General features: G+C 42.2%; 1 protein-coding gene across 3 annotated transcripts in view; it reads left to right on the forward strand.

The window, feature by feature from the left end:
* The window catches only part of NELL1 (neural EGFL like 1), a 729607-nt gene that overhangs the window by 186952 nt on the left and 521376 nt on the right, over nt 1-21279 (forward strand). For all 3 annotated transcript variants that reach the window (XM_037040389.1, XM_037040387.1, XM_037040388.1), the window contains one exon: nt 13401-13529. In XM_037040389.1, coding sequence (XP_036896284.1) covers nt 13401-13529 — 129 coding nt within the window. The remainder of the gene's footprint in view (nt 1-13400; nt 13530-21279) is intronic.

Here is a 21279-nt window from a genome sequence, read left to right on the forward strand (position 1 = left end):
GATTAATGAATTGTATGGTGGTAATAGCGTGACTTGTAGAAGTCTGCTCTGCTACTTAGAAACCTGGGTACCCCTATCTACCTTTCTCGGTCCTGGTCTCCTTAATTAGAAAGTGGGGATAATAATAGCATCTACTTCATAGGCCCGTTGTGAGGATTAAATGGGATCATGCACACGCAACTTAGCATCATGCCCAGCGTGTGATAAGTGTTCAGCACACAGTAATTCCTGTAATGATGATAATGACAGTTCCTGCAGTAATGACCTTTATCACCGTTATTACATATTTCTCATGAGTGGGATGGGAGCATTTTTCTCCGCTCTTTCCATGGGCCAATTCCCAAATCCAACAGAGGATAACTTAGAGTAAATCCTTTTCCATAGATTCATATATCATGTTCAAATTTTTGTGAGGAAAACTGGTTCAGGTAAGTAACACCTAATTGCTACTTAATTCTTGGGGAGAAGTTGTTTTGCTCTCTCTTCTTGAAATCCCCTTCTTTTCCAAATTTATTCTTATGTCTCCAAACCCCTCAAATATCACTTTCTCCCTAAAACTTACCCCGCCCCGGGCAGAATTAGATGACGACATCTAATTAGGAGATCAGGAGATCTTTACATTTATTTGAAATCTTCAAAAACAAATCCAGTTAAACTTACAGATATTTTTTTGAAAGTATACCCATCATAAATCCTCCTCCACATTCTCAAATAGTGAGTTGGATCCCCTTTGGCTTCCTCTGGAAGCTTCCAGAGTTAAAGATCTGCAGGGTAGCAGCATAGCTTAGGCAACCCCCTGTTTTACTTGTTAAAAATCTTTTCTCCAGCACGAAGGTTGGCACACATTTTCTGTTAAGGGCCAGAAGGTTTCTCTCCCAGCTACTTAACTCTGCTGTTGTATTGCAAAGGCAGCGTAGACAACAGGTAAGTAAACAAATGAGTGAGTGTGGCTGTGTTCCAGTACAATTTTATGTACAAATGCAGATGGCAGCCCATAATGTGCTGGCCCCTCTGCTAGCACCTTCTCATGTATAAAAATGTTGTATATTATCATGGAGTGTTTCAGCTTAGGCGGAAATTTTTGTCTGTGGTTGGCGATGAGAGGGCAATGTTTTGGTAACATTCTTAGGAAATGCTAGTATGTTGGTAGCCATGAATAGCTCTTAGAATCAGTGACGTGATGCCATTGCCATTATGGAATCTTCCTTTCTTTATCGGCTCTCTTGGCTACCAGCATATTTGCCACTGGGATGCTTTAGAAGGACCTGACACTTGACTAGAATGTTCAGAGGGATGCATTTATTGGGAACTGATAGGGTTGTTAGGAAGGTCTGGCAATGTAATGCAAACTCTCTAAATTGCTATTGGTTGAGGTGCCAAGTGGGACTCAGTTTATGTCAATCCTTTCTGATTTATGGTTTCATTAGAGCAGAATTATCTCTAATCAATGAGATAATCTCATTGATTATCTCACAGAAATTCAAGAGACATTTCATTGCTATGCCCCAGTTTACAATAGACCAGGTGCGACTGCTTCTGCTAGCACCTCTAGGAATGCATGTGCTTCTTTCCCAGTGAAGATGCTGAGAGAGGTGACATCTCATTAAACCCTAGACTCCTTCAAGGCTTTCACTGTCTCAGCTTTGAGGCAGGAATGAGGCGTCAGAGATTAGATCATAGCCAGACCCAGTCTGTGACAGTGAAGATTTTCTTTATCTTCCTCTTGCCTGCTTTCTTCTCAGCCAGGAGGCTGCCAACTCTTTTATTAGGCAGCCGATGGTTTTTTGGGGGGGAAGGATGTGTATTACAGGTATGTATGTACATTTTGACAGGAACCAGGCCATGTCTTCAGAAAACATGTGGGAGGGACGTCTGGTGGGGAGAGGGTGGAATTAAACTGTCAAGGTGTATGGGTGTCTCCTGTTCTGCTCCTATCCCAGAATGGAGACACTGGAATGGAGAAAGCATCATTTCTGACCAAAGCCCTTTTCAGCACTTGTCTTTACCTCCTTATTCCCTGCTGACCCGTAACAGAGAGGAGGTCGGAACATCCCACCCACTTGTCCACATGCCAGGGCTTGCTCTGCATATCTGCCAATCGTGAAATGAAAGGCCTGTTTGTCTGGGCTGTGGGGTATTCTTTTTTTTTCCAATGAAAATGTAAAGTATACATGACAGTTAGCAAAAAATCAATCCAGATGAAATTCAATGATCTGTTGTCTCAAACTATACTCTTGGTGAATTTTACTCAATATCTCCTAATTCAAATTTATTTAGCAAAAGTATCTTTAGAAGTAACATACTAGTTACTCACCGTGTTGTGGGAAATATTTTTCCCCTTTGACTTCTGATTGTCTTTTACTTTTCCCTTCGTGTTCATGTTTTCTGAGTGGAGTCTTGCAAGAGGAGGGAGGGGTTGGCCAATTCCTGTTTGGAGGGAACTAGCCCGCCAGTGTTCCTCTGCTAAGGCGACTTATTCAGTCCTTCTCCCCCTCCTTCTTTCCCCTTTCTCAGACAGAAAGTAACGAAAATGTGAGAAACACTCAATTTGTATGGAAAGTAATTTTTATCCAGTTTCTGGGAAGGCCATGAGATTTGCTTTGCGGATTGAGATTGTGTGCTCCCTGGCAGGCAGCAGGGAGGGACTCCAAGGACCTGTGATACGTGGTTCAGGGATAAGCACAGTGGTGTGTTTTTACCTGTCTGCGTTCCGCCACCCTGATGTTATTGGTTATGGAAAATGAAGCGGCTGTGGCCTCCTTCAATATCCACACCGAAGGCCATGCAATTAGCATATTTATCATCTCTGTCTATCTCTCTGTGAATGTCAGGTCATTCTTCTGAGGGAAATCACCGCACAAGAGTATTATTCCTCAGAGGTCTAAGTCGAGACCTTTCTCATTCCTGCTCAGGAAATTGAAGTTTTCCAGGGCTCGTTTTCATTAGGACTGATGAGCCACCCCGTGTGAGGGGCTTAGACTGTGAATCTGAGAAAGTGCAGAGGGCTCTTTGGTTTCTGATCCCCACTGGTGGATCCTGTGATATCCAGAAAGCTCTTCAACTTTTAAAATAATGATTGTTATAATGATGGCATTTTATGAATCGATTCTTTAAATGTAGGAGACAAGGTGGATGAAGATGTGTTTCTACCATATATTTCTATCGTGTTTATGTCAGTGAATTTGAGTGAAATTATTTTTAGTTCCAGCCTGCAGGCTGTATGTATTGCTTATGGGAAATAATATTAAAGCCCCTGTTGCTGAGATGTGACTTGTTTCCTCAAGTTATAACTTGGCTTGATTTTGAAGCTGTGTTTTTTAGTCATACCCATTTGCATATATGATTTCTCACGTGCCCACCCCCAATGAACTAATCAAGAAGAGGAGGCGAACACTATAGCTTTAAACCGACTTTTTCTGTGTGTGTTTTTTTGCATGTAAACCTAGGACCTTAGAGTTAAGAATAGTTATGATTGACTTAGGGTGTTCCCTATATGAACAGAACTGATATCCTTACTTGGGCCTCAGATACTTTGGTTCTTGCCAAACGCTGTAACTCGTTCCCTTGTCCTTTAGAGAAAAATTCATGCAATCAGCTGAATAGGTGTTCACATCCTCAGGGCTGATTAGTACAGCCAGGATGTTCTCCGGGGAAGAACTAACTACAGATCAGTCAGGAGGGAAGACATGCAAAGAGAATCAGGCTGATGGACACTGGCAGGGAGAGGCCACGTTGCAATGGGCGGGGCCCAAGGCCTCCGTCACCAGCAGCATCCCCAGAGCAGCCCTAATCATGGCTGCATTTTTTGTTGTGGTTGCCTCAGGACAGTGTGCGCCTGAGCACCCTGAGACTTGTTTAGCCTCATCATCACCCTGGGGTAAGGGCTCTGTATAGCAGGAGCCTGTCTACTTCAGTGCAAGGCCACGAGGTGGAGCGGCGGGGACTGGGCACTGGAGTGGCATCTCTGCTTCTGCCTGGGGAGAAGCAATAAAAGCGTGCATGGAACTCCCGTGAAAATGATTGCTCATGAATTGCTGGTGCGCACAGCTCAAGGGGAAGGAAAAAGAGCCAGCAATCTTGAGCCTGTATGTTCAGGATTGCTCCAGGAAAACACACTGATCGTTTGGCCCATCCCAGAATTCTTGAAACACTCCTCGGGGTGTAATTCTCCTCGTAATGGACTCTAATTGTATCTTCAATGTCACCAATGCCTTTGGAGGGTTTTGCTGCATGTTTAAAACTTTCAGTGGTGGGAAGAAAGTTCTTTCCGACATCTGTTCCCAATGAGTTTATTTGTAATTTTAATTCATGCCCACTTGCCTTGTCATCTGGTCTGGACTGCCATTAGTGGAGATTATTTGTACTATTTAAGATTTTATGCCCTTCAATTAAATCCTCTCGAAGGATCTTGGAGTCATAATGGTTTTTTCCTGGTCTTCCTCATCATTTTAGGTGAATTTGTAATTGCGATGGTTTTAGGAAGAAAGTTTTAGAGTGTTTGAGGTGAAAGAGTCTGGAAAAGAGGCACATAGTGAGAATGTAACTTAGAGCCTGAATAGAGGAACTGGTAGTTTGTAGCTGGGTCAGGTCCCCTGCATATCGATGGAATCTGACCAAGCCCTGCAGCCCGGGGCTGTGTGGACACGGGAATGACCAGGCTGCATGTTAAACCGGTAAAGCTGGAAACAAAGGGCCTTTGCAGGAGAGTTCAGTTTCCAGGGGTCCATGATGCCTGTGGTCCTGAAAGTGCCACAGTGGACCAGGGTCCAGGGAGCTTCCAGAAGGAGGCGCATGTCCCAGGTAGGAGACCTGATGCGAAGGCCAGGCTGCTGAGATTAGAACGCTCTTAAGTGTTGACTGTTGCAGGAAAAACATTGCTTTCTAAGACACAACCTGTGGGGGTCCAGAGCTCAGTCTCTAATAGGCCCATCCTGATGGCCCAATGCGCTGTCCATAGGAGTTAAATGTTCTTGCTTCTCAAGGGCCCATGCTTCTGTGCTATGAATGTTGGGTATGGTACATAAGGATGTCCATTTCTCACAAAGGCTCTTTGGGCCCTATCCCTCCTAGCCAGTCTGTGCTTGTCTCCCTACCATGGAATACACTATACTCAGTGAACGTTTGCTCCTTATGTGACTTTTGAGGTTGGGCAAGCAGTAGTGATGTGAAAGGGACTGGCTTTATAGGGTTTGAGTTAGGGTAGGGGATTGGGGAGCACACTTGCAGATTGCCCAAATATGTGATTTAAAAAGTAACCTGTTTGACCTGTGGGGAGATACAAGAGGGGCAGGAGATTGAGGGCAAGCAATGGTGCTCTATGTGAATCAGACTTTATCTTAAAGAAACCAAGCCTCGCCCAAAGAAAGTGGCCCATTCACTTATTGGTCTGGAAGAAGTTACGATAGTAAGTCATCAAGATGCTTGTTCAGTATCAGCTGTAAAAGCCAGAATGGGTGGATGATTTTGCTATAATTATAAAGGGTACAGAGGGGGATTTGGAGAGTGGCAGTGTGAAGGGCTTCCTTATAACCGGTGGGGTTTAATATATGCATATTAGGCCAGTGGACTTAAAGACAGCATATTTTACAGGGGTTATTGCTAACACTAGCAATAGAACTGTAGATGTAGTTCAGATTTTAGACTCTCCCCGGTAGAGAAGAAGCGTGACCCCAATATTTAGGTTTCTTCATTAACTTCCTGAGCATGACGTGGACCCTTGCTGCTCCATGTGTATGCAACTCCTTCCCTTTGTTCAGCCAGCCTCATCATCCTCAACCTTTGTTGAAAACCTTGTGTGAGGACCCTTCTCCATGGTACATTCCTAGAGCACCTTGGACCTTTCCATCCCAATATCTCCTTGTTAGCTAATATTCATCATCAGTCTACCTGTGCTAGATTGTAAGGTGAATAAGGATGTGCTTGCGCTGTTTGCAGCATTTTTTTTTTTGTTATATGCCTATTGCCCAACACCATGCCTTAGGTACATACATGGTAGGTGTTTAGTAAATATTTGCCAGATGAATGAATGGTGCCTCTGGTGGGAAATGAAATGAAGCAGCTTGTTCAGATAAAACCTGAAACGCCCCTTCAACAGATTCTGTGTCTTCTTTGGAGCATCTGCCCACTGTCAGCCCTCGGGTGTAAGCGCCAGGTGGGTCTCAGCCCTCTGGGGATCTCGTCCGGGCATGGTGTTCTCTTGCGTGATGAGATATTTTCCTTCTGACTTGGAGTTTTCAAACAGAAAGTAATAATGGAGTGTGTCTTGGAGAAAGAAACAAGGTTTGTGCCTTTAGAAAAAGTCAAGGCATACCACAGACTAGAAAATGAGAGTGGTTTCTTCAGGCCAGGGACAGCATTCGTGGAATGGTCCTTGGTGATTAAAATCGTGGCTGGGCGGTCATGTGGGGCGATGGAGAGAGATTGAGTATTGGAATCGTATTTGGGTGTATGTTTCTCTTTCACCCATCACCTGCTGTGTATCCATCCATAGGGGAGGTTGTTACCATCTATGAGCCTTGGTTTCTTCATCTTTTTAAATTCTCATCCAGGGGCGTGCTTATTGATTTTAGAGAGGGGAAGAGAGGGAGAGAGAGAAAGGGAGAAAAACATCCATATAAGACAGAAACATTGATTGGTTGCTTCCCGGATGAGTCCCAACTGGCCTGCAATTTGGGATTGCTCCCTGACCAGGAATGCAATCTGCCCCCTTTTGGTTTCCAAGATGATGCTGCAACCAACTGAACCCTACTGGCCAGGGCTGGTTTATTCATCTTTGAAACACTTTTAATTTTTAGTTAGGAGGACTGTGCAGATTTAGTAATTAACTCAACAGAAATTAAGTACCTATAGTGTGCTAGGATGCAAGGTAAACAAATTTGCATGGTTGTTTCCCTTGAAGAGGTGACCTTCTGTTAATTTCTTAACAAATAAATGCATAATTAGTAAACTGATAACTGCCAGCCATCACAAATTGTGATAATTTCCCATTGAGAAAGAATAGTGGGACTTTATGTAGACTTGGGAGAAAAGGCCTTTTCCGAATGGGTCATATTTAAGGTGGGACTTGAAGACTAAGTTGAAATTATTCTGGCAGGGGATGTGTAATAATGTTCTGGCTTGAAGGGACAAGGCTGCAAAGACCCTGAATCAGGGAAGAGGATTGGTTATTTAGAGGAATTAAAAGCAAATCTGATAATGGTTAAAGGGGATAATTGTGGGGGAGAGGAAGCCTTGTTCATTGTCTTAAGTCAAATTTAAGGCTTTTGTATTGTTCTTAAGTAAAATGGGAAGCCCTTGAAAGATTTTTAAGAGGGAGAGTGACATGATCCAGTTTTGATTTAAAGGGATTCCTTTGTGTGGAAAGCAGATTCAAGACAGGCAAGTTGGGGAGCAGGGAGGCAAGTGAAGCAATTTCCCTTTGAGAGATGATGATAATTTGGAGTGGGACTTTTTTTTATTGCTATGGACTGGAGAAGAAAGAGATAGCTTAAAAAGATATGAAATAAAATGAACAGAATTTCGAAGCACCGGTATTTTAGGAGTGAGGGCAAAGATGGGTTCTAGCATTCCGGTTTGGGTGGGTGCAGGTGTCGTAGGTAGATGTGGAGAGCCCCGGGAGTGCGGGTTTGGAAAGGGAGGTGAGCTGTGAGATGCCCATGAGGACATCCAACTGGAGTGGTCAAGTGGACTGTTGGCGGTAATGACACAACCTTTGTGAAGTGGGACATGCTAGAAGTCAATGTTATTTCTTGTGCTCTTAGAGGGGACCAGGAGTCTTTATAATTCTTTCTAGAGATGGGCGGATGTTCTGAATTATAGGCCAGAAAGTTTGGGGTGTAAGAGTTGTCCTAGACTCAGTTTCTGCTAAGAACAGATCGCCAGAACCTGCAGGTGGATCTTAAATGGACCTATTTAAACAATTTTACAGGAGAGGGAAGGCTTGAGACCCACAAAAATGATCACAGAGTAATCAGTAGTAGTTGTTTATGCCAGCATCTTATGTTAAGTCAGAGTCTGTGTCTGATTTGTTTCTCTCAACCAAGAGCTTCCCACTGAAGAATTATTCTCTTTGTGGTTTTATCAAGAACTTTGGAGTCAAATCAGAACTCTGCCACATCCCAGCTATGTTACCTTGGATAAGTAACTTAAAGTCTCAGCCACATTTTCCTAATTTGTAAAGTGAGGATGATGGTCATCTTTGGGTTGTTATGGGAGTTTCATGAGGTAACATGTGCAATATGCTCAGCACTGAGCCTAGCATGCTGGAAGAAGTCAGTAAATAGCTTTATAAAATTAAGGTGTTCTCTGCATTTGGGCCAGTACTCAGTTAAAAGACATGACTATGTGCTTCTAATTATAGGAGAATAATCCTGGAGATTGTAGAGTCCCATATTAAAAATAGTCAAGTAAGACAACTTGAATGTTGGGCAGTTGATTTATGTGTGTGTGTGCGCGTTTGTGTGTGCACTACAATCTGGTCACAGCCTCTAACTCTGAAAAAAAAAAAACCCACGTTGATTTAAGAAAGAGGGCGGCTGTGAGGAACCTCATACACCAGACTGTTGATAACCAGCTGAAGAAAACAGGACCAAGAGCTATCAGGGGACTTGAGAGAGAGAATGTGGGCAGCAATTGAAGACAGATACCCTGGGAAGGGAGGATCTCTATCTGACACGTGGTGCCACTCAGACACCTCAGATAAGGAAGACAAAGCCTTTGGAAGGGCTGAGAAACCTGCAGCAGCGACTGAGGATTTATGCCCTGGCCGCCGACTCGGATGCTGAGGTGGCATTGTAATGATGAAGGTGACCAGCTGGGGAGATGGAAGTTGTAGCACTGGGTTGTCATCATGACTGTGCACTGGAGAAATTTACTAAAAATCACTGAACTCTGTCTTCACAGTAGGGGAGTTTTTGGTATGTGAATTGTACCTCAATAAAAATGTTCAAAGAAAGAAAAATGGTGACTAACAAACTTGTTGCATTTGCCTTCCAGTTGGTTAAGAGGGGGCACTAACTACCGTTACAGATTCGTTCTTCTCTTCATGCGCTCATGAATTTAGCCTCCTCTATTTCTGCCCATCCAATTTTGTATTCATTAATGAGCCGTCCATCCAACTGTTCTTGTGCGGGAAGCTCTTGGTTGAGAGAAATGAATCAGATGTAAGCACTGATTTTAAGTAAGTTGGGGTAATTAAAGTTAGGATATTTTTGTTAAGGATATTTGGAATCAGCCCTGGCCAGTGCAGCTCAGTGGCTGGAATGGCGTCCCATAACCGAGGGGTTGCGGGTTTGCTTCCCTCCCAGTTGGGGCACATACCTAGGTTATGGGTTCATTCCCAGCCCAGGTACAGGCACTTGCGACCCCTGGTCTGGGCGTGTAAGATCCCCTGTCCTGGTGCAGATCCCCAGTCTGTGTATGAAGGCAACTGATACATGCTTTTCTCGCATGGATCTCTTTATTCCTCTCTCCCTCTAAGAAAAGCAAATAAAAATGTCCTTGGTTGAGGAATTAAAAAGATTTGGAATTGCCTAGCAGAAAATATATTTTGAGATTGAGAAGAAACATAAATTGTAGTCCATGAGAATGTACACGTGCGAAGAACTGCCTTCTTTTATCCTTGGGTTTGTAGAGTACTTAGGAATTTGGGCCTCTGGGAGGGCAGTAGGATAACGCAGTGATTAAGAACTGTGGCTTCCGTCTGACCTGGGTCCTGGCTCTGTGTCACTTCCTCCAGTGCACTCCTCCACACTTCCGTCGCCCTGTCTGCTTCCCAGAGATGTTAACAGAATTAAAAGGGGTAACATGTGTGAAACACTTAGCTGCGTGCCTTGCATATAGTACATACTCAGTAAATGTTAATTATTGTTATTACACCTGTGCCAAATTAGTTGACCTTTTTCAAGCTTACCCTTCTTCCTCAAGGGCTGGAGTCCTATTTTTCCCACTAGGATTTGTGCCTTGCTGCTTTTCAAAGTTCTGTCTCAGATGAACCCAAGTTCAAGTTTTGCATCATTTAGAAATTTCTTCTCTAAAACACGATATAATTGGTGCATTGGTCACATTGCAACGCAGGTTACCATATATTTATGCTACCCTTGTATTTGGCTTATCTCCTCCTATAGTTTGTAACTGCCTTGCGGGCAGAGAATGTCTCAAACATCTTTGCTTTGCCCCCAGAAGTTTGCCTGGTGTTTCAGTTCACAGGGTGGGTGTCCTATACAAACTGAGTGAATGATCAATCACTTGTGAGAAAGGCAAGTAGGCACTGAATAAATATTGCTTGAATGAAGGCCTGGATTAATTTGAAAAACACAGGTGTTTTGGAATAATAGGCCCAGCCACGGTGGATTTGACATTAAAGTTGGTTCTCCCAGGGCCTTTCACTATATCTTAAAATGCATATTTACCGAGCTCTTTGCTCTGTGAGTTGACATGCCACATGCTGGACAGGGAGACATGCACTGGGGAGTCAAGTGTTGGGGGGGCCTTGTTCCACCCATCAAATGATCGTGGAAGGCAAAGGACGGTTAGAGTTTCCTGAGAAGAAAGAGAAAAGACAGAAGACTACATGTAATAATGGATGCGCAGATGGCATTGAGTCAAGCTTCGTAATGAAAGAACACGTGGCAACTTAATTATTGTTCATTTCTGATGTGGGGAGGGAAGTCTAGGCACTTCCTCTTGCAAAGAGAACTATGACCTATAAAAATTGCACTTTGGTAGCAAAAACATGAAGTACTTTTAGTTGTAACGGTTATTTTAAGCCCTTGTAGAAGTACTCTTGGTGGACAGAGGCTTTAGATTTCCAACAAGCCAGATTCTTGCTATAGTTGTGGCCGGAGCAATCAGCAGTTCATAGGTCACAGGTCGTGTGGCTGACTGTGGTACTGTGCTCACCGAAGCCTTTGGATTCATTTGCTTATGTCCCGAGGAACAGCTATGTCTTTCTCCTTTCATTGCTAGGTTTTTCTATCTGATTAAATATGTGACATAGTGACAAGTACATGGGACTTTAGAGCCCCAGCATCTCCACTTTTTAGCTAGATGGTAGTGAGTTTGAGTTTCTCTTTTCTTATCTTGGAGCCGAGGATAATGGTGTTATTGGGTTATTTCTGAACTTCAGTCATTGTTGTCAGCATCATCAGAGTCATTATTACTCTCATCATGGCGACCAACACACATTGGCCTCTTAGCGTACATATCAAGAATTGTGTGAAGGGCTTTACGTGGATTAGCTCACTTAACTCTTTCTACATATGTTATGAAGGTGTATAACATTATGATTCCCATTTAAAGCATCTAATATAATGCCATTATTAACATAGGTGCCTGAATTTTCTTTTTATTATTTCATAGCAGTTACTACCATCTTTTAGAACAAGTACAATCTAAACATTGTTGATTTAAAATTCGATTTCAAAGAAAAATAAGTTCTAGAGTGTCATCACTGAAAGGAATTAAACCGGAAGTTTGTATAGTGCAGTGATTTTTGTATTTTTGGAAGCCAGGAACTGTGGCTCAGATGATCAGTGTGTCAGACATCAAAGCAGAGCTATTCTGTTTGAATCAGGGATGGGGACTTGAGCCCTACCTGTCAGCTCGCCTGTGTCCCAGATTCTGAGAAATTCTTTGAAAATCACAGATGCCATCCAGCCTGAGTATATACACCTATACAGGCAAGGCGGTTTATTGTTTGTTAGCTGCAGACCTGAGTTAGAAATTAGATCCCAGGCCCTGGCTGGTGTAGCTCAGTGGATTGAGCGCTGGCCTGTGAACCAAAAGATCGTGGTTCGATTCTCAGTCAGGGCACATGTCTGGGTTGCAGCCCAATTCCTTGCAGGGGACTCATGAGAGGCAACCATACATTGATTGATGTTTCTCTCCCTCTCTCCTTCCTTTCCCCTCTAAAGATAAATAAATTAAAATCTTAAAAAAAAAAGAAATTAGATCCCCTGACTCCAAGATCTATTGTTTCCTATGAGACCACAATGCAGGGTGGGACAAAAGTAGGTTTACAGTTGTTTGTATGGAAAATAATACAATAATCAATAAATAATACAAGAATGAGCTCTGCATTTCATGAAATAACAACCGTAAACCTACTTTTGCTCACCCTGTGTGTGACGTAGCCGCAAAATTATTGTTCACTAAAATGTACTGGTTTAAAAATAAAGCAGTTTTATATACCTTATCATATTTGAATTTCACAGTCTTTCTGGGAAGTATTACCTGTTCCTCCTAGTTCACCTGTAAATGCTGCATAATACACAGTTTTTTTGAGAATGCGTGTAGCTGGTAATAGAGTAAGGGGAAAAAAACCAGAGACCAGATATGTTGAAAAAGAGCAATTCCACTGAGATAAGCAACACACTGGAGTTGGCATTTGCCCTGAAGGCAGTTTGTAATCCCTGCTGGTTGAATCTGGCTGCTAATGGACACTGTGTAGTGGACAGCAGACAAAGCCTGGGGCTATTGTGAGATGCATAAATCAAGAACCTTGAAGGATGAATGAATCCTCAGTGGATGGGTATGAAAAATTCATCCTGCAAAAGGAGACTTTCCAGTCAGTGTTCACTCTAGTTGGGGGGGTGGTGGTATAGAAGAGAAATACCTGTATCTTTTAAAGCACAGGGCCTGAATTTAGGCTTAAGTCTCATTCCTCCAGGTAAATAACTTCAGTGTCCATTCATAGTATAATGGGTAAAATAAATAGTGGAAAATCCATGCTCTGGAATATTATACTGCATTGATGAATGAATTATAGCTACAGGCATTAACATGGGTGAATAGAAAAAATGCATTATAGGAGATATGTACAGTATGATTTCAGTCGTGTGAGGTTCAAAATGGACAAACTAAATGATCTGTCATCTAGAAATAAGCACATACACATGGTAAAACTGTAAAAAATATGTAAGGGAGTGATTAACAGAAAATTCAGATTAGTTATCTCTGATGGCTGGGATGGGATTCCTCAGGGAGATGCAGTCAAGAGGTGGTGATAATACTCCGGTTATATTAATTTTCTTTTATATATTTATATATATTCATTGTATGTATTTTCTATGTATCATAAATTTTGCAATAAAACAATTATAAAAAGACTAGTCATGTAAGAAGGTGGTGGGAAGAGAGTTCAGGATCAGTATGGATAAAAGCTTTTAGGAAGGAACAGCTTGACCGAGTTTGAGTATTAGGGGGAAAAGAAATCTCAAGCATGGGATGGTCTCAAGTTTCCTATTCCTGCTCTCTCATCCCCTTTCCAGCTCACCCATCCCCATCGCAAGGTATGTTTTCATGCCTGGTGACGTGCAATAGAAATGTTTCGTGTTTTCTGTATTACTTGGCAGTCTTTCATTCTTTTCTATTATGATGTAAAATATATGCACTTCTCCTAGGTCATAACTTTTGTGCAGAAGGACCCAAATGTGGGGAAAACTCAGAGTGCAAAAACTGGAATACAAAAGCTACTTGTGAGTGCAAGAATGGTTACATCTCTGTTCAGGGAGACTCCGCCTACTGTGAAGGTAAGTAAGCTATTTAATAAAGTCACTTGTGGGAAGTATATTGCTGGTAGATATGGTTGAAGATGGAAAGCCATCACTTGGCTCTGGTCCTATGGGATCCTGTAATAAATTTTGTCAGTTACCTAGGGTGTGTCTTCTGGTTTGTCCTCACTGCCTAGTAGCATGTGAAAGCAAGGCCTTTGAAGGTAGTCATGAAACACAGCAAAGCAACAAAGGCAGTCAGGCCTCATCACATCCCATGTTCTGCTATGACTGAATTTAATGATCACTGGCAAAATCATAAAAACATGCTTTTGTAGTGTCTTATTTGAGTATATTGTCATTTTCAAGTTCAAATAAATGGTAGAGGGTAGATCCTTTTTTTTGAATGATGCTTTTATACTAGTTTATACCCAACTGCTATCGTCTTTACTTTCCAAGCGCAGCATCTTTTCTTCAGTTGTGGTCTTAGTGACTGATTCATGGGTTACTAATTCCCACACTCTACTAAAAGTCATAGTGATAGATGGACTCATACCTTTGGCACATGGACTAATGCCATTATGGTGGGTTGGTGGCCTCAGGCATCAGTAGCCCCAATTTTCTCTCTAGACAGCAGAACACCTGTGTCTCATGTGAACCCTGTTTCTAAGCTCAGACCTCATTCAGCTCTGCTAGTGCAGAGCGTTGTCCAGGACCGCTCCTTTAATGTGCCCGCGGAGCAGCAGTGGGCCATGACCTTGGTCTACCTTTTTAGTGCCCTCATATTTGAGACCATTCATTCTCTGGTGCTCACCAGCTCCCTCCCATCTGTTGGGAGGACAGAGAAACAACAAATGATGGCTTTGGTGTTTCTCTGTCCTGGTTGGCCCAATCACTCCTGTCATCTTCACGAACAAGGTGTTGAACCTCGGCCCTCTGTTAATTAGGTAGGTAGTTGTTTTGAATGGAATGAATGTTGCAAAATCTTGGTCACTGTCTTTCAGATGGTTTGGTCCTTGAGTGGGTCAGGCAGTCTCAGGGTAAAGACAGCTGATGACTGTAATGGAAAGCCTTCCTGTTCTGCTGTTGTGTGTGATTGGCTGCTGCTTAACTTTGTGGCTTTGACTAAAGACCAATTCAGTTGATAGGAAACGTGTCCAATCACCGCGAGGGCTCAGTATCTGGTAGACAGCCCCCGCTTGTCGATTCTTCTGAAAGACTTTCTTCATTCTGCTTTGTTTCTCATTAGCAATGTAGTTTAACTAATGAATTTTTTCCCTTTTCCTTTGCACTTTTTTTCTTACTTTTATAGATTTCAACTTGATTAGGGAGACATGGCACTTGGGAGGATGAAGTTGCCCCTTGGTCATGAATCTTTTATCTGCCCTTTAACAGCATATTACTTTTTGTCAATTGTTAACTGCATTATTTCACAGTAATATTTTTATACTATTTTTGTCAGAAAATTAATGTTCTTTTAAAGATTAAAAATGGGAACATTCTCCTCCATTCACCATGAAAAATCCTACAAGCTAGGTAATGGTTGAAAAAATTCACTTTCTTACCTTCTATTACATGTAGGGGTAGACTGTGAGCGATGATAAAAGTGATAGAAGGAATCTTGAACTCAATTCGAGCCTAATCCTGCCACTGGTCAACCCTCGGTTGTCCCCTTGGAACCAGTACGCCCACCATTCCTGCTGCCCATCAGCTACTGAGAGCCAGCAGAATCTGGGAGAAAATGCTGGTGTAAGTGCTTTTTGGGATTCGTTGTGCTCGTTGCTACATTTCTTCATTACATAGAATCAACTCCATGGGGAGCCTTTGGTGATATTAAACCTGCTCTTTGAGTGCGAGGCCTTATTTTATTCATTATGTTGAGCAATTTTAGGTCTTAATTACTGTTTTCTTTGGGCATAGCTATTCTAAGGTTAATGTCTGTGCTTGGCTTTGGGCCACTGTGCTCAGTGGTGCCCCCTTGGGTCATGGTGATGGGCTTGGGCTTCAGTCATTTCTCTGTTATCATGGAGACTTTGCACAAGTTCCAGAAGGCTTGGCTTGCTCATGGAGAGAAGGATGCACCTACGAAGAAATGACTAAGCAGTAGAGCTCATTTATGGTATAAGAATGGAACTCAGGGAGGAGAGCTGGGGTCAGATACTGGGCATCTGGATGGGAGGCACTGAGAATCTCAAACTAAATTCAATCCTAATTCTACCAGAATATCAGCATTTAGAGAAAATGCCCTTCTCTCTTTCTATTCTGCTATGCTCAGCATGTTGGACTTTGGGCTTATTTTTATATATTGGATGGTGGCTATCATAGCCCCAAGCGTGTTGTTCTTGTACCAGTGTTGCAAGTAAAGAAGGAAGGAAGAGTTGGGTTTAAAACCTTCTCTGAATGAAGTTCTGTCTTTCCATGTTTAAAGAAGGTCCCCCATAATCACCCTTGCCCCCTACCCATCCTATTTTTCAGACCCAGTTGTATCCTCCCCGCCCCTAGACCTATGTTTGAGAAAGCTGAGTGAGATGACTGTCCCTGGTATGGGCTAATTGTGCTCAACCCCTGGAGCCTGGAGAAGATTTTCCCTTCCCAGAGATCAAATGATCTTTGTCCCCGATCTGACCCAGTTAAGGTTGTGGCAACAGGAAGTGTATAGAAGTGGCTTGGGGTGGGCAAAAAGCTTCTGTCTACTCCATTTCTTTATGGCTAAATTTAGCTTATGGCCATTTCCCCAGCTGTGGTCTCAGAACTGGCTTCTGGGGTGATCTGATAGACGTGATATAGAGGTCACCAGGGACCCACCTGGGTACCAGAGACTCAGAGATCTGACTTCATTGTTTCACCACAGCCGTGAGGGAAGTAGATACTTATGACCTGCTTCAGGCAAGTTATTTTTTTGCTCTGAGTAAATGAAGCAAAAATGACCCACATTGTACAAGCCATGATGAACAAGACTGGCTTGCAAATTAAAAAAGAGAATTATACTCATTGTCCAGGCTGTCCTGAAAAACCTATTCAGATTCTCAGTGGAAAAGGAAGCACAAAGGCCTTCAGATTTTTTAACTTCCTGGGGTAGTAGCAGAGGTCTGGTGCATCAAGAACTCCTACTCTGCAGAGATGGCTGTGGAAACTGCCACAGAAAAGATATCGGAACTCCCAGCCAATCAATAGAAGATAATAAGAACCTTTGTCAACTCTTACACAACTCATCGGAGGTCCTTTCACTTTAGCTGGTCCAACCCAATCAGGAATGTCTGCCATTTAAAAAACTGCTTTGGTTGGATTTTGGTGTTTCATGAATCTGGTATGGTGGGGCCTTTGACATTTCTGATGGCATTTTCAATGGGTTGGACTTAGCGTCAAGTACATTTGCTTACATTACAGGTAGTGTCTGAGCAAGGTTCTAGCCATTGGAGTCTACTCATGCTGTTATTTTTTGAATGTGGAATCTACATAAATAGGGTCATATAAACTGTTTCTTTCTGAAGTAAGTTATTTAGAAGAATAAAGAACAACGTGATGTCATATATATCATGCAATCTGCCAGGCGTGGAAAGTACTACAATTAGCATTAAAATACCTTCTACTTACAAAGTACTTTAAAATTTCCAAACTCCTTTTCTATATAGTGTCCTCTTTGAGCTTTAGAATAAGCCTGTGGTGAAAGTGGTAACATTGGCCATATTAATGCCATTTTATGGGCGTGGACACTAAGATGAGGAGAAATGAAGTAAAGATAATATGCAACTCATTTCTACTCTAGCGCTTTATGCCCTACCCCCCCATCCTGCCCTCTTCCGGTGTCTTCCAGTGGTGTCTTGTTCCTCTCCGTCCAATGAAACGTGAGTGGACGTGAAACATAGCATTTCAGAGCAGAAGCTCGAAAAGCTGTAACAGGGTTCCACCTCATTCTCTTTTCCCTCGAACACCAAACTGGCACTGTTCAGAGCAGGGCTGGGGTCTGAGAATGAAGATGACATGGAGCAGTGTGACAGCTGACATGTGATAAACATGTACCCTGAGTGAAAAATTGTGTAACCCACTTAAATTTTGGAGAGTGACTCTTTGTTACCTTTCCATAACTTAGCCTCTGCCTACAGCTGTGCCTGCCTGAATGAGTTAATCCTCGTAGTTTCAGAACAACACCCTTAGCCCAGTGCTCATGACCCAAAGCAGTTTTTTAGAGAGCAAGTATTGAAAAGTGACTAGAAAAACTGCAGCTTGTGTGGATCATTGCTGGTCTGTTGTGGCCCTGTTGCCAGGCGATAGATTTTGTGCAGACCACAAGCTGTAAATTAGTACTTTGTCATGACCAATCCCAACATGGGAAATTGGATTTCCCAGTTATGATGATAGAGAGACAAAGCTTGTCAAAAACTAGCATACCGCATGATATTCACTAAACATATAGTGGATGGCAACAGTTATGATCATATGATCGTCGACGTATTAATGGTTAATACGTTGGGGATTGTCCTTGGGATTGGAAGAGTGTGCACTCTTTGAAGCCAACACAGTGAGAAAGTGAGCTTCCCACATCTCCAGCGTTTGGGAGAACTGGCAGGCAGCAGGAGGCATTGTTCTCAGATGGAATTGTTCTTCAATGGAAGGACTAGGTTTTATCAGTGCTGCCGGGAGTGTATTGTTGGCAGTGATAAGGATGAAGGCATTTCTCCCTTGAAAAAAAGCATGTGTGGAGCTGTACTCAGGAAAAAACATGAACAAAGCTGTATTGAAGGAACTGTATTGTGGAACGAAATCACCCGTAGTGGTATGAATTTAGTAATTTTAGGGAACAAACCCCCTGAAATGTCTGAGACACAGCAGCTGATTAGCCAGGTGATTTATAAATTCTTTTATGTGACAGGAGGTGATGACAAAGGGCCTGACACTTCCAGTGTGAAGAGGCTGGAAAAGTGGCAGAGGTCAGAGTTCAAAGAGAAAGCAGATTCTCAATAGCCGAGGGGTAGAGTTCACTGGATGCAAAGCCAGCGTATCTGTACTTCCATAGAAACCAGACTAACCTCCTGATTAAGAGAATGCGTGGAAAAATGTCTAGTATACACAATTACACTGCAAATTATCTAAGGACTAACCAGGTAACTCTATTTGTGTTGCATTTTTAAAAAATGGCATGAAACTCATGCTCCACGTAGCCTGATTTATACTCAGATCTGGGCATTGGTCTTCTGAAGTCTTGCTTTGGACAGCACAGGGATCAAAAGCCTCTTCTGATTATTCATGATTGTATAAAACCTTAACTGTGAGCTTCTGCTCCCATCTATTTCCAGGGATTCAGACTGTTTAAGAGAAGAATACCTTATAGTATTCTTTATTAAAAAGTCTTTATTTAGCCTGCAAGATTATTGGAGAGATCTTCTAGTACCCAGGTATCTGTTAAACTTCCACCCCACCCTCAATCCCCCAGCTTCTTAAGACAGAATCTCTGGCCTTTGCTTTTCTACAATAACCCACATGCCACCTCGTACCTAGTAGCGGATACAGATGAGCTTTCTTCTTGGGCCTGGCTTTTCTCTGCCTCTTTTCTATTCCCAAGGCTAGTTCGCAAAAGCATGTACCCAGTCTGTGGAATCCTGAAATGCTGAAATGCTGCCTGCTCACGTTATTCTATGTAAACTGCACTGTTATTTGCTACAAATTAACTTTCTTCACCGAGTGACAAGAGAGAAATTGTAGTTTTCTCTTACTTTTGACAAGAAGAGAATCATTTTTAAAAACTGCTTTGGTCACCCGATAGCAAGAGAACAAGCAATCGAATTAAAAAATGGCCAGAAGATGTGAATATACATTTTTTTGAAGAGGACATACAGATGGCCAAAAGGCACATAAAGAGATGCCCAGCATCACTAATCGTCAGGGAAATGCAAATCAAAACCACAATGAAGCATCACCCCCCACTTGTTAGCTTGGCTGTCATCAAAAGGACGCATGTTAGCAAGGATGTGGAGCAAAGGGAACACTTACACATTATACACATTACTGGTGGGCATAGAAATTGGTGCAGCTATTAAGGAAAACAGTAGAGAAGTTTCTCAAAAAATGAAAAAAAAAAAGAACTAGTATGTGACCTGGCAATTCTGCTTCTGGGTATTTATCCAAAGAAAATGAAAACACAAAGAGAAAAGATATATTGATCCCTGTGTTCATTGCAACCTTATTTATTAGTACAATAGCCAAGATGTGGAAATGATGGATAAAGAAGATATGGTATAAGGATATAGAATGGAATACTACTCGGCCACAAAAAGAAGGAAATCATGCCATTTGCAACAATAAGTATATTTTGCTTATATGTAGAATCTAAAACGTCAAACCAAACCCAACTCATAAGATAGGAGAAGAGATTGGTGGTTACCAGATGGAGAGTGGGGAGGGGGTAAAATGGGTGAAGGGGTCAAAATGTATGAGCTTTCAGCCATAAGACAAATAAGTCATGGAGGTATAATGTGGAGCATAGCGACTTTAGTTACTAATACTGTATTGCATATTTAGAAGTTGCTGAGAGAGTAGATTTTAGAGTTCTCATCACAAGAAAAAAAATTTGTAACTATGTATAGTGCTGGATGTTAACTATACTTTTGTGATGATCATTTCTCAATGTAAATATTGAATCACGCTGCAAACCTGAAACTAATATAATGCTGTAACTCAATTATATCTCAGTAAAAAAAATTGAAAAATTGTTTTGGTCAGTTGCTTAATAGAGAAAAAAATATTCCCTGGGGCTTAACACAATAGAAACTGTTTCTTCTCCCCACCCCCTCCCATTCATGTGACCCTTCCAATGCATGTTCTTGTTTGATGTTCCCATTTAATGTTCCTATTTGGCAGGTGGCTTTCCTCAAAGCTGTGATGCAGGGACATAGGTTCCTTCTCTCTTTGCCCTGCTATATGCAATATGTGGCTTCCTAAGTTGCCATGGAAAGGGAGCAGAAGGTGATGCATGGAAGGTTTTCATGGGCCAGGGCTGGCCGCATTACACTAGTCAGAGCTTTGCCTCTGTCCATACCTAGCTGCAAGAGAGCCTGGTAAGTGTTGTCTTCCTCTGTGCCAGGAGGAAAAAGAATCTGTTTTGAGGGATAGTTTTCAGCTTTGACACAGTTAATGAGTGAAAAAAATCTCCCCTGTGAATTTTTGCTCTTTACTTTTTATTTTCTGAGTCTTACCAAATGATCCTCTAGCTTCAGTTGATTGTTATCAAAACATGTTCATTTGGGAACTGGAGAGGATTCACTCAACTACCTTGCTCCCACTTTTTGTCTGCATTATCTCCAAGGTTTCCTGTGACTCTCACAATGTTGTCTCATCTGGATTTGTTCTGTCCCCAATGTAACCCCACGTTCCTGGGTGACTCCATCTCTTCTTCCAGATGAAATCCACAGCCTCTTCTCTGCTGCAGAGAAGCAGAATCTTCCGAATCTTATTCTAGAAGGAAAACAATTCATGGAACAAGCTTACACATATTTGTAAATGATCAATATCCGCATAACATTTCCAGAGATAAATGTATTCTTAAAAGAGGATGCTTGTTGATTAAGAAAATCCTCAAACTCGAATTTGAAGCAGGATCGTGACAAGAAATGAAAAATCAAAGCAGTGTGAATGTGGAAGAGAGAACTCTTAGGCAGAGAGAGTCTAAGCAGATTGTCCCTGCCTAGAAGGTTTCCTTGGTAGTCAGCTATCCTCAAAATTCCTGTTTTCTAGCATTTTCCCGACCTCATTTCCTTTTTTCTGGACAACTCCCAAGGCAGTGATGTAGTGAAAG

Source organism: Sturnira hondurensis, unplaced genomic scaffold, assembly GCF_014824575.4.
Source record: "Sturnira hondurensis isolate 20B ecotype Veracruz unplaced genomic scaffold, ASM1482457v3 Scaffold0002638, whole genome shotgun sequence".
NCBI lineage: Eukaryota > Metazoa > Chordata > Mammalia > Chiroptera > Phyllostomidae > Sturnira > Sturnira hondurensis.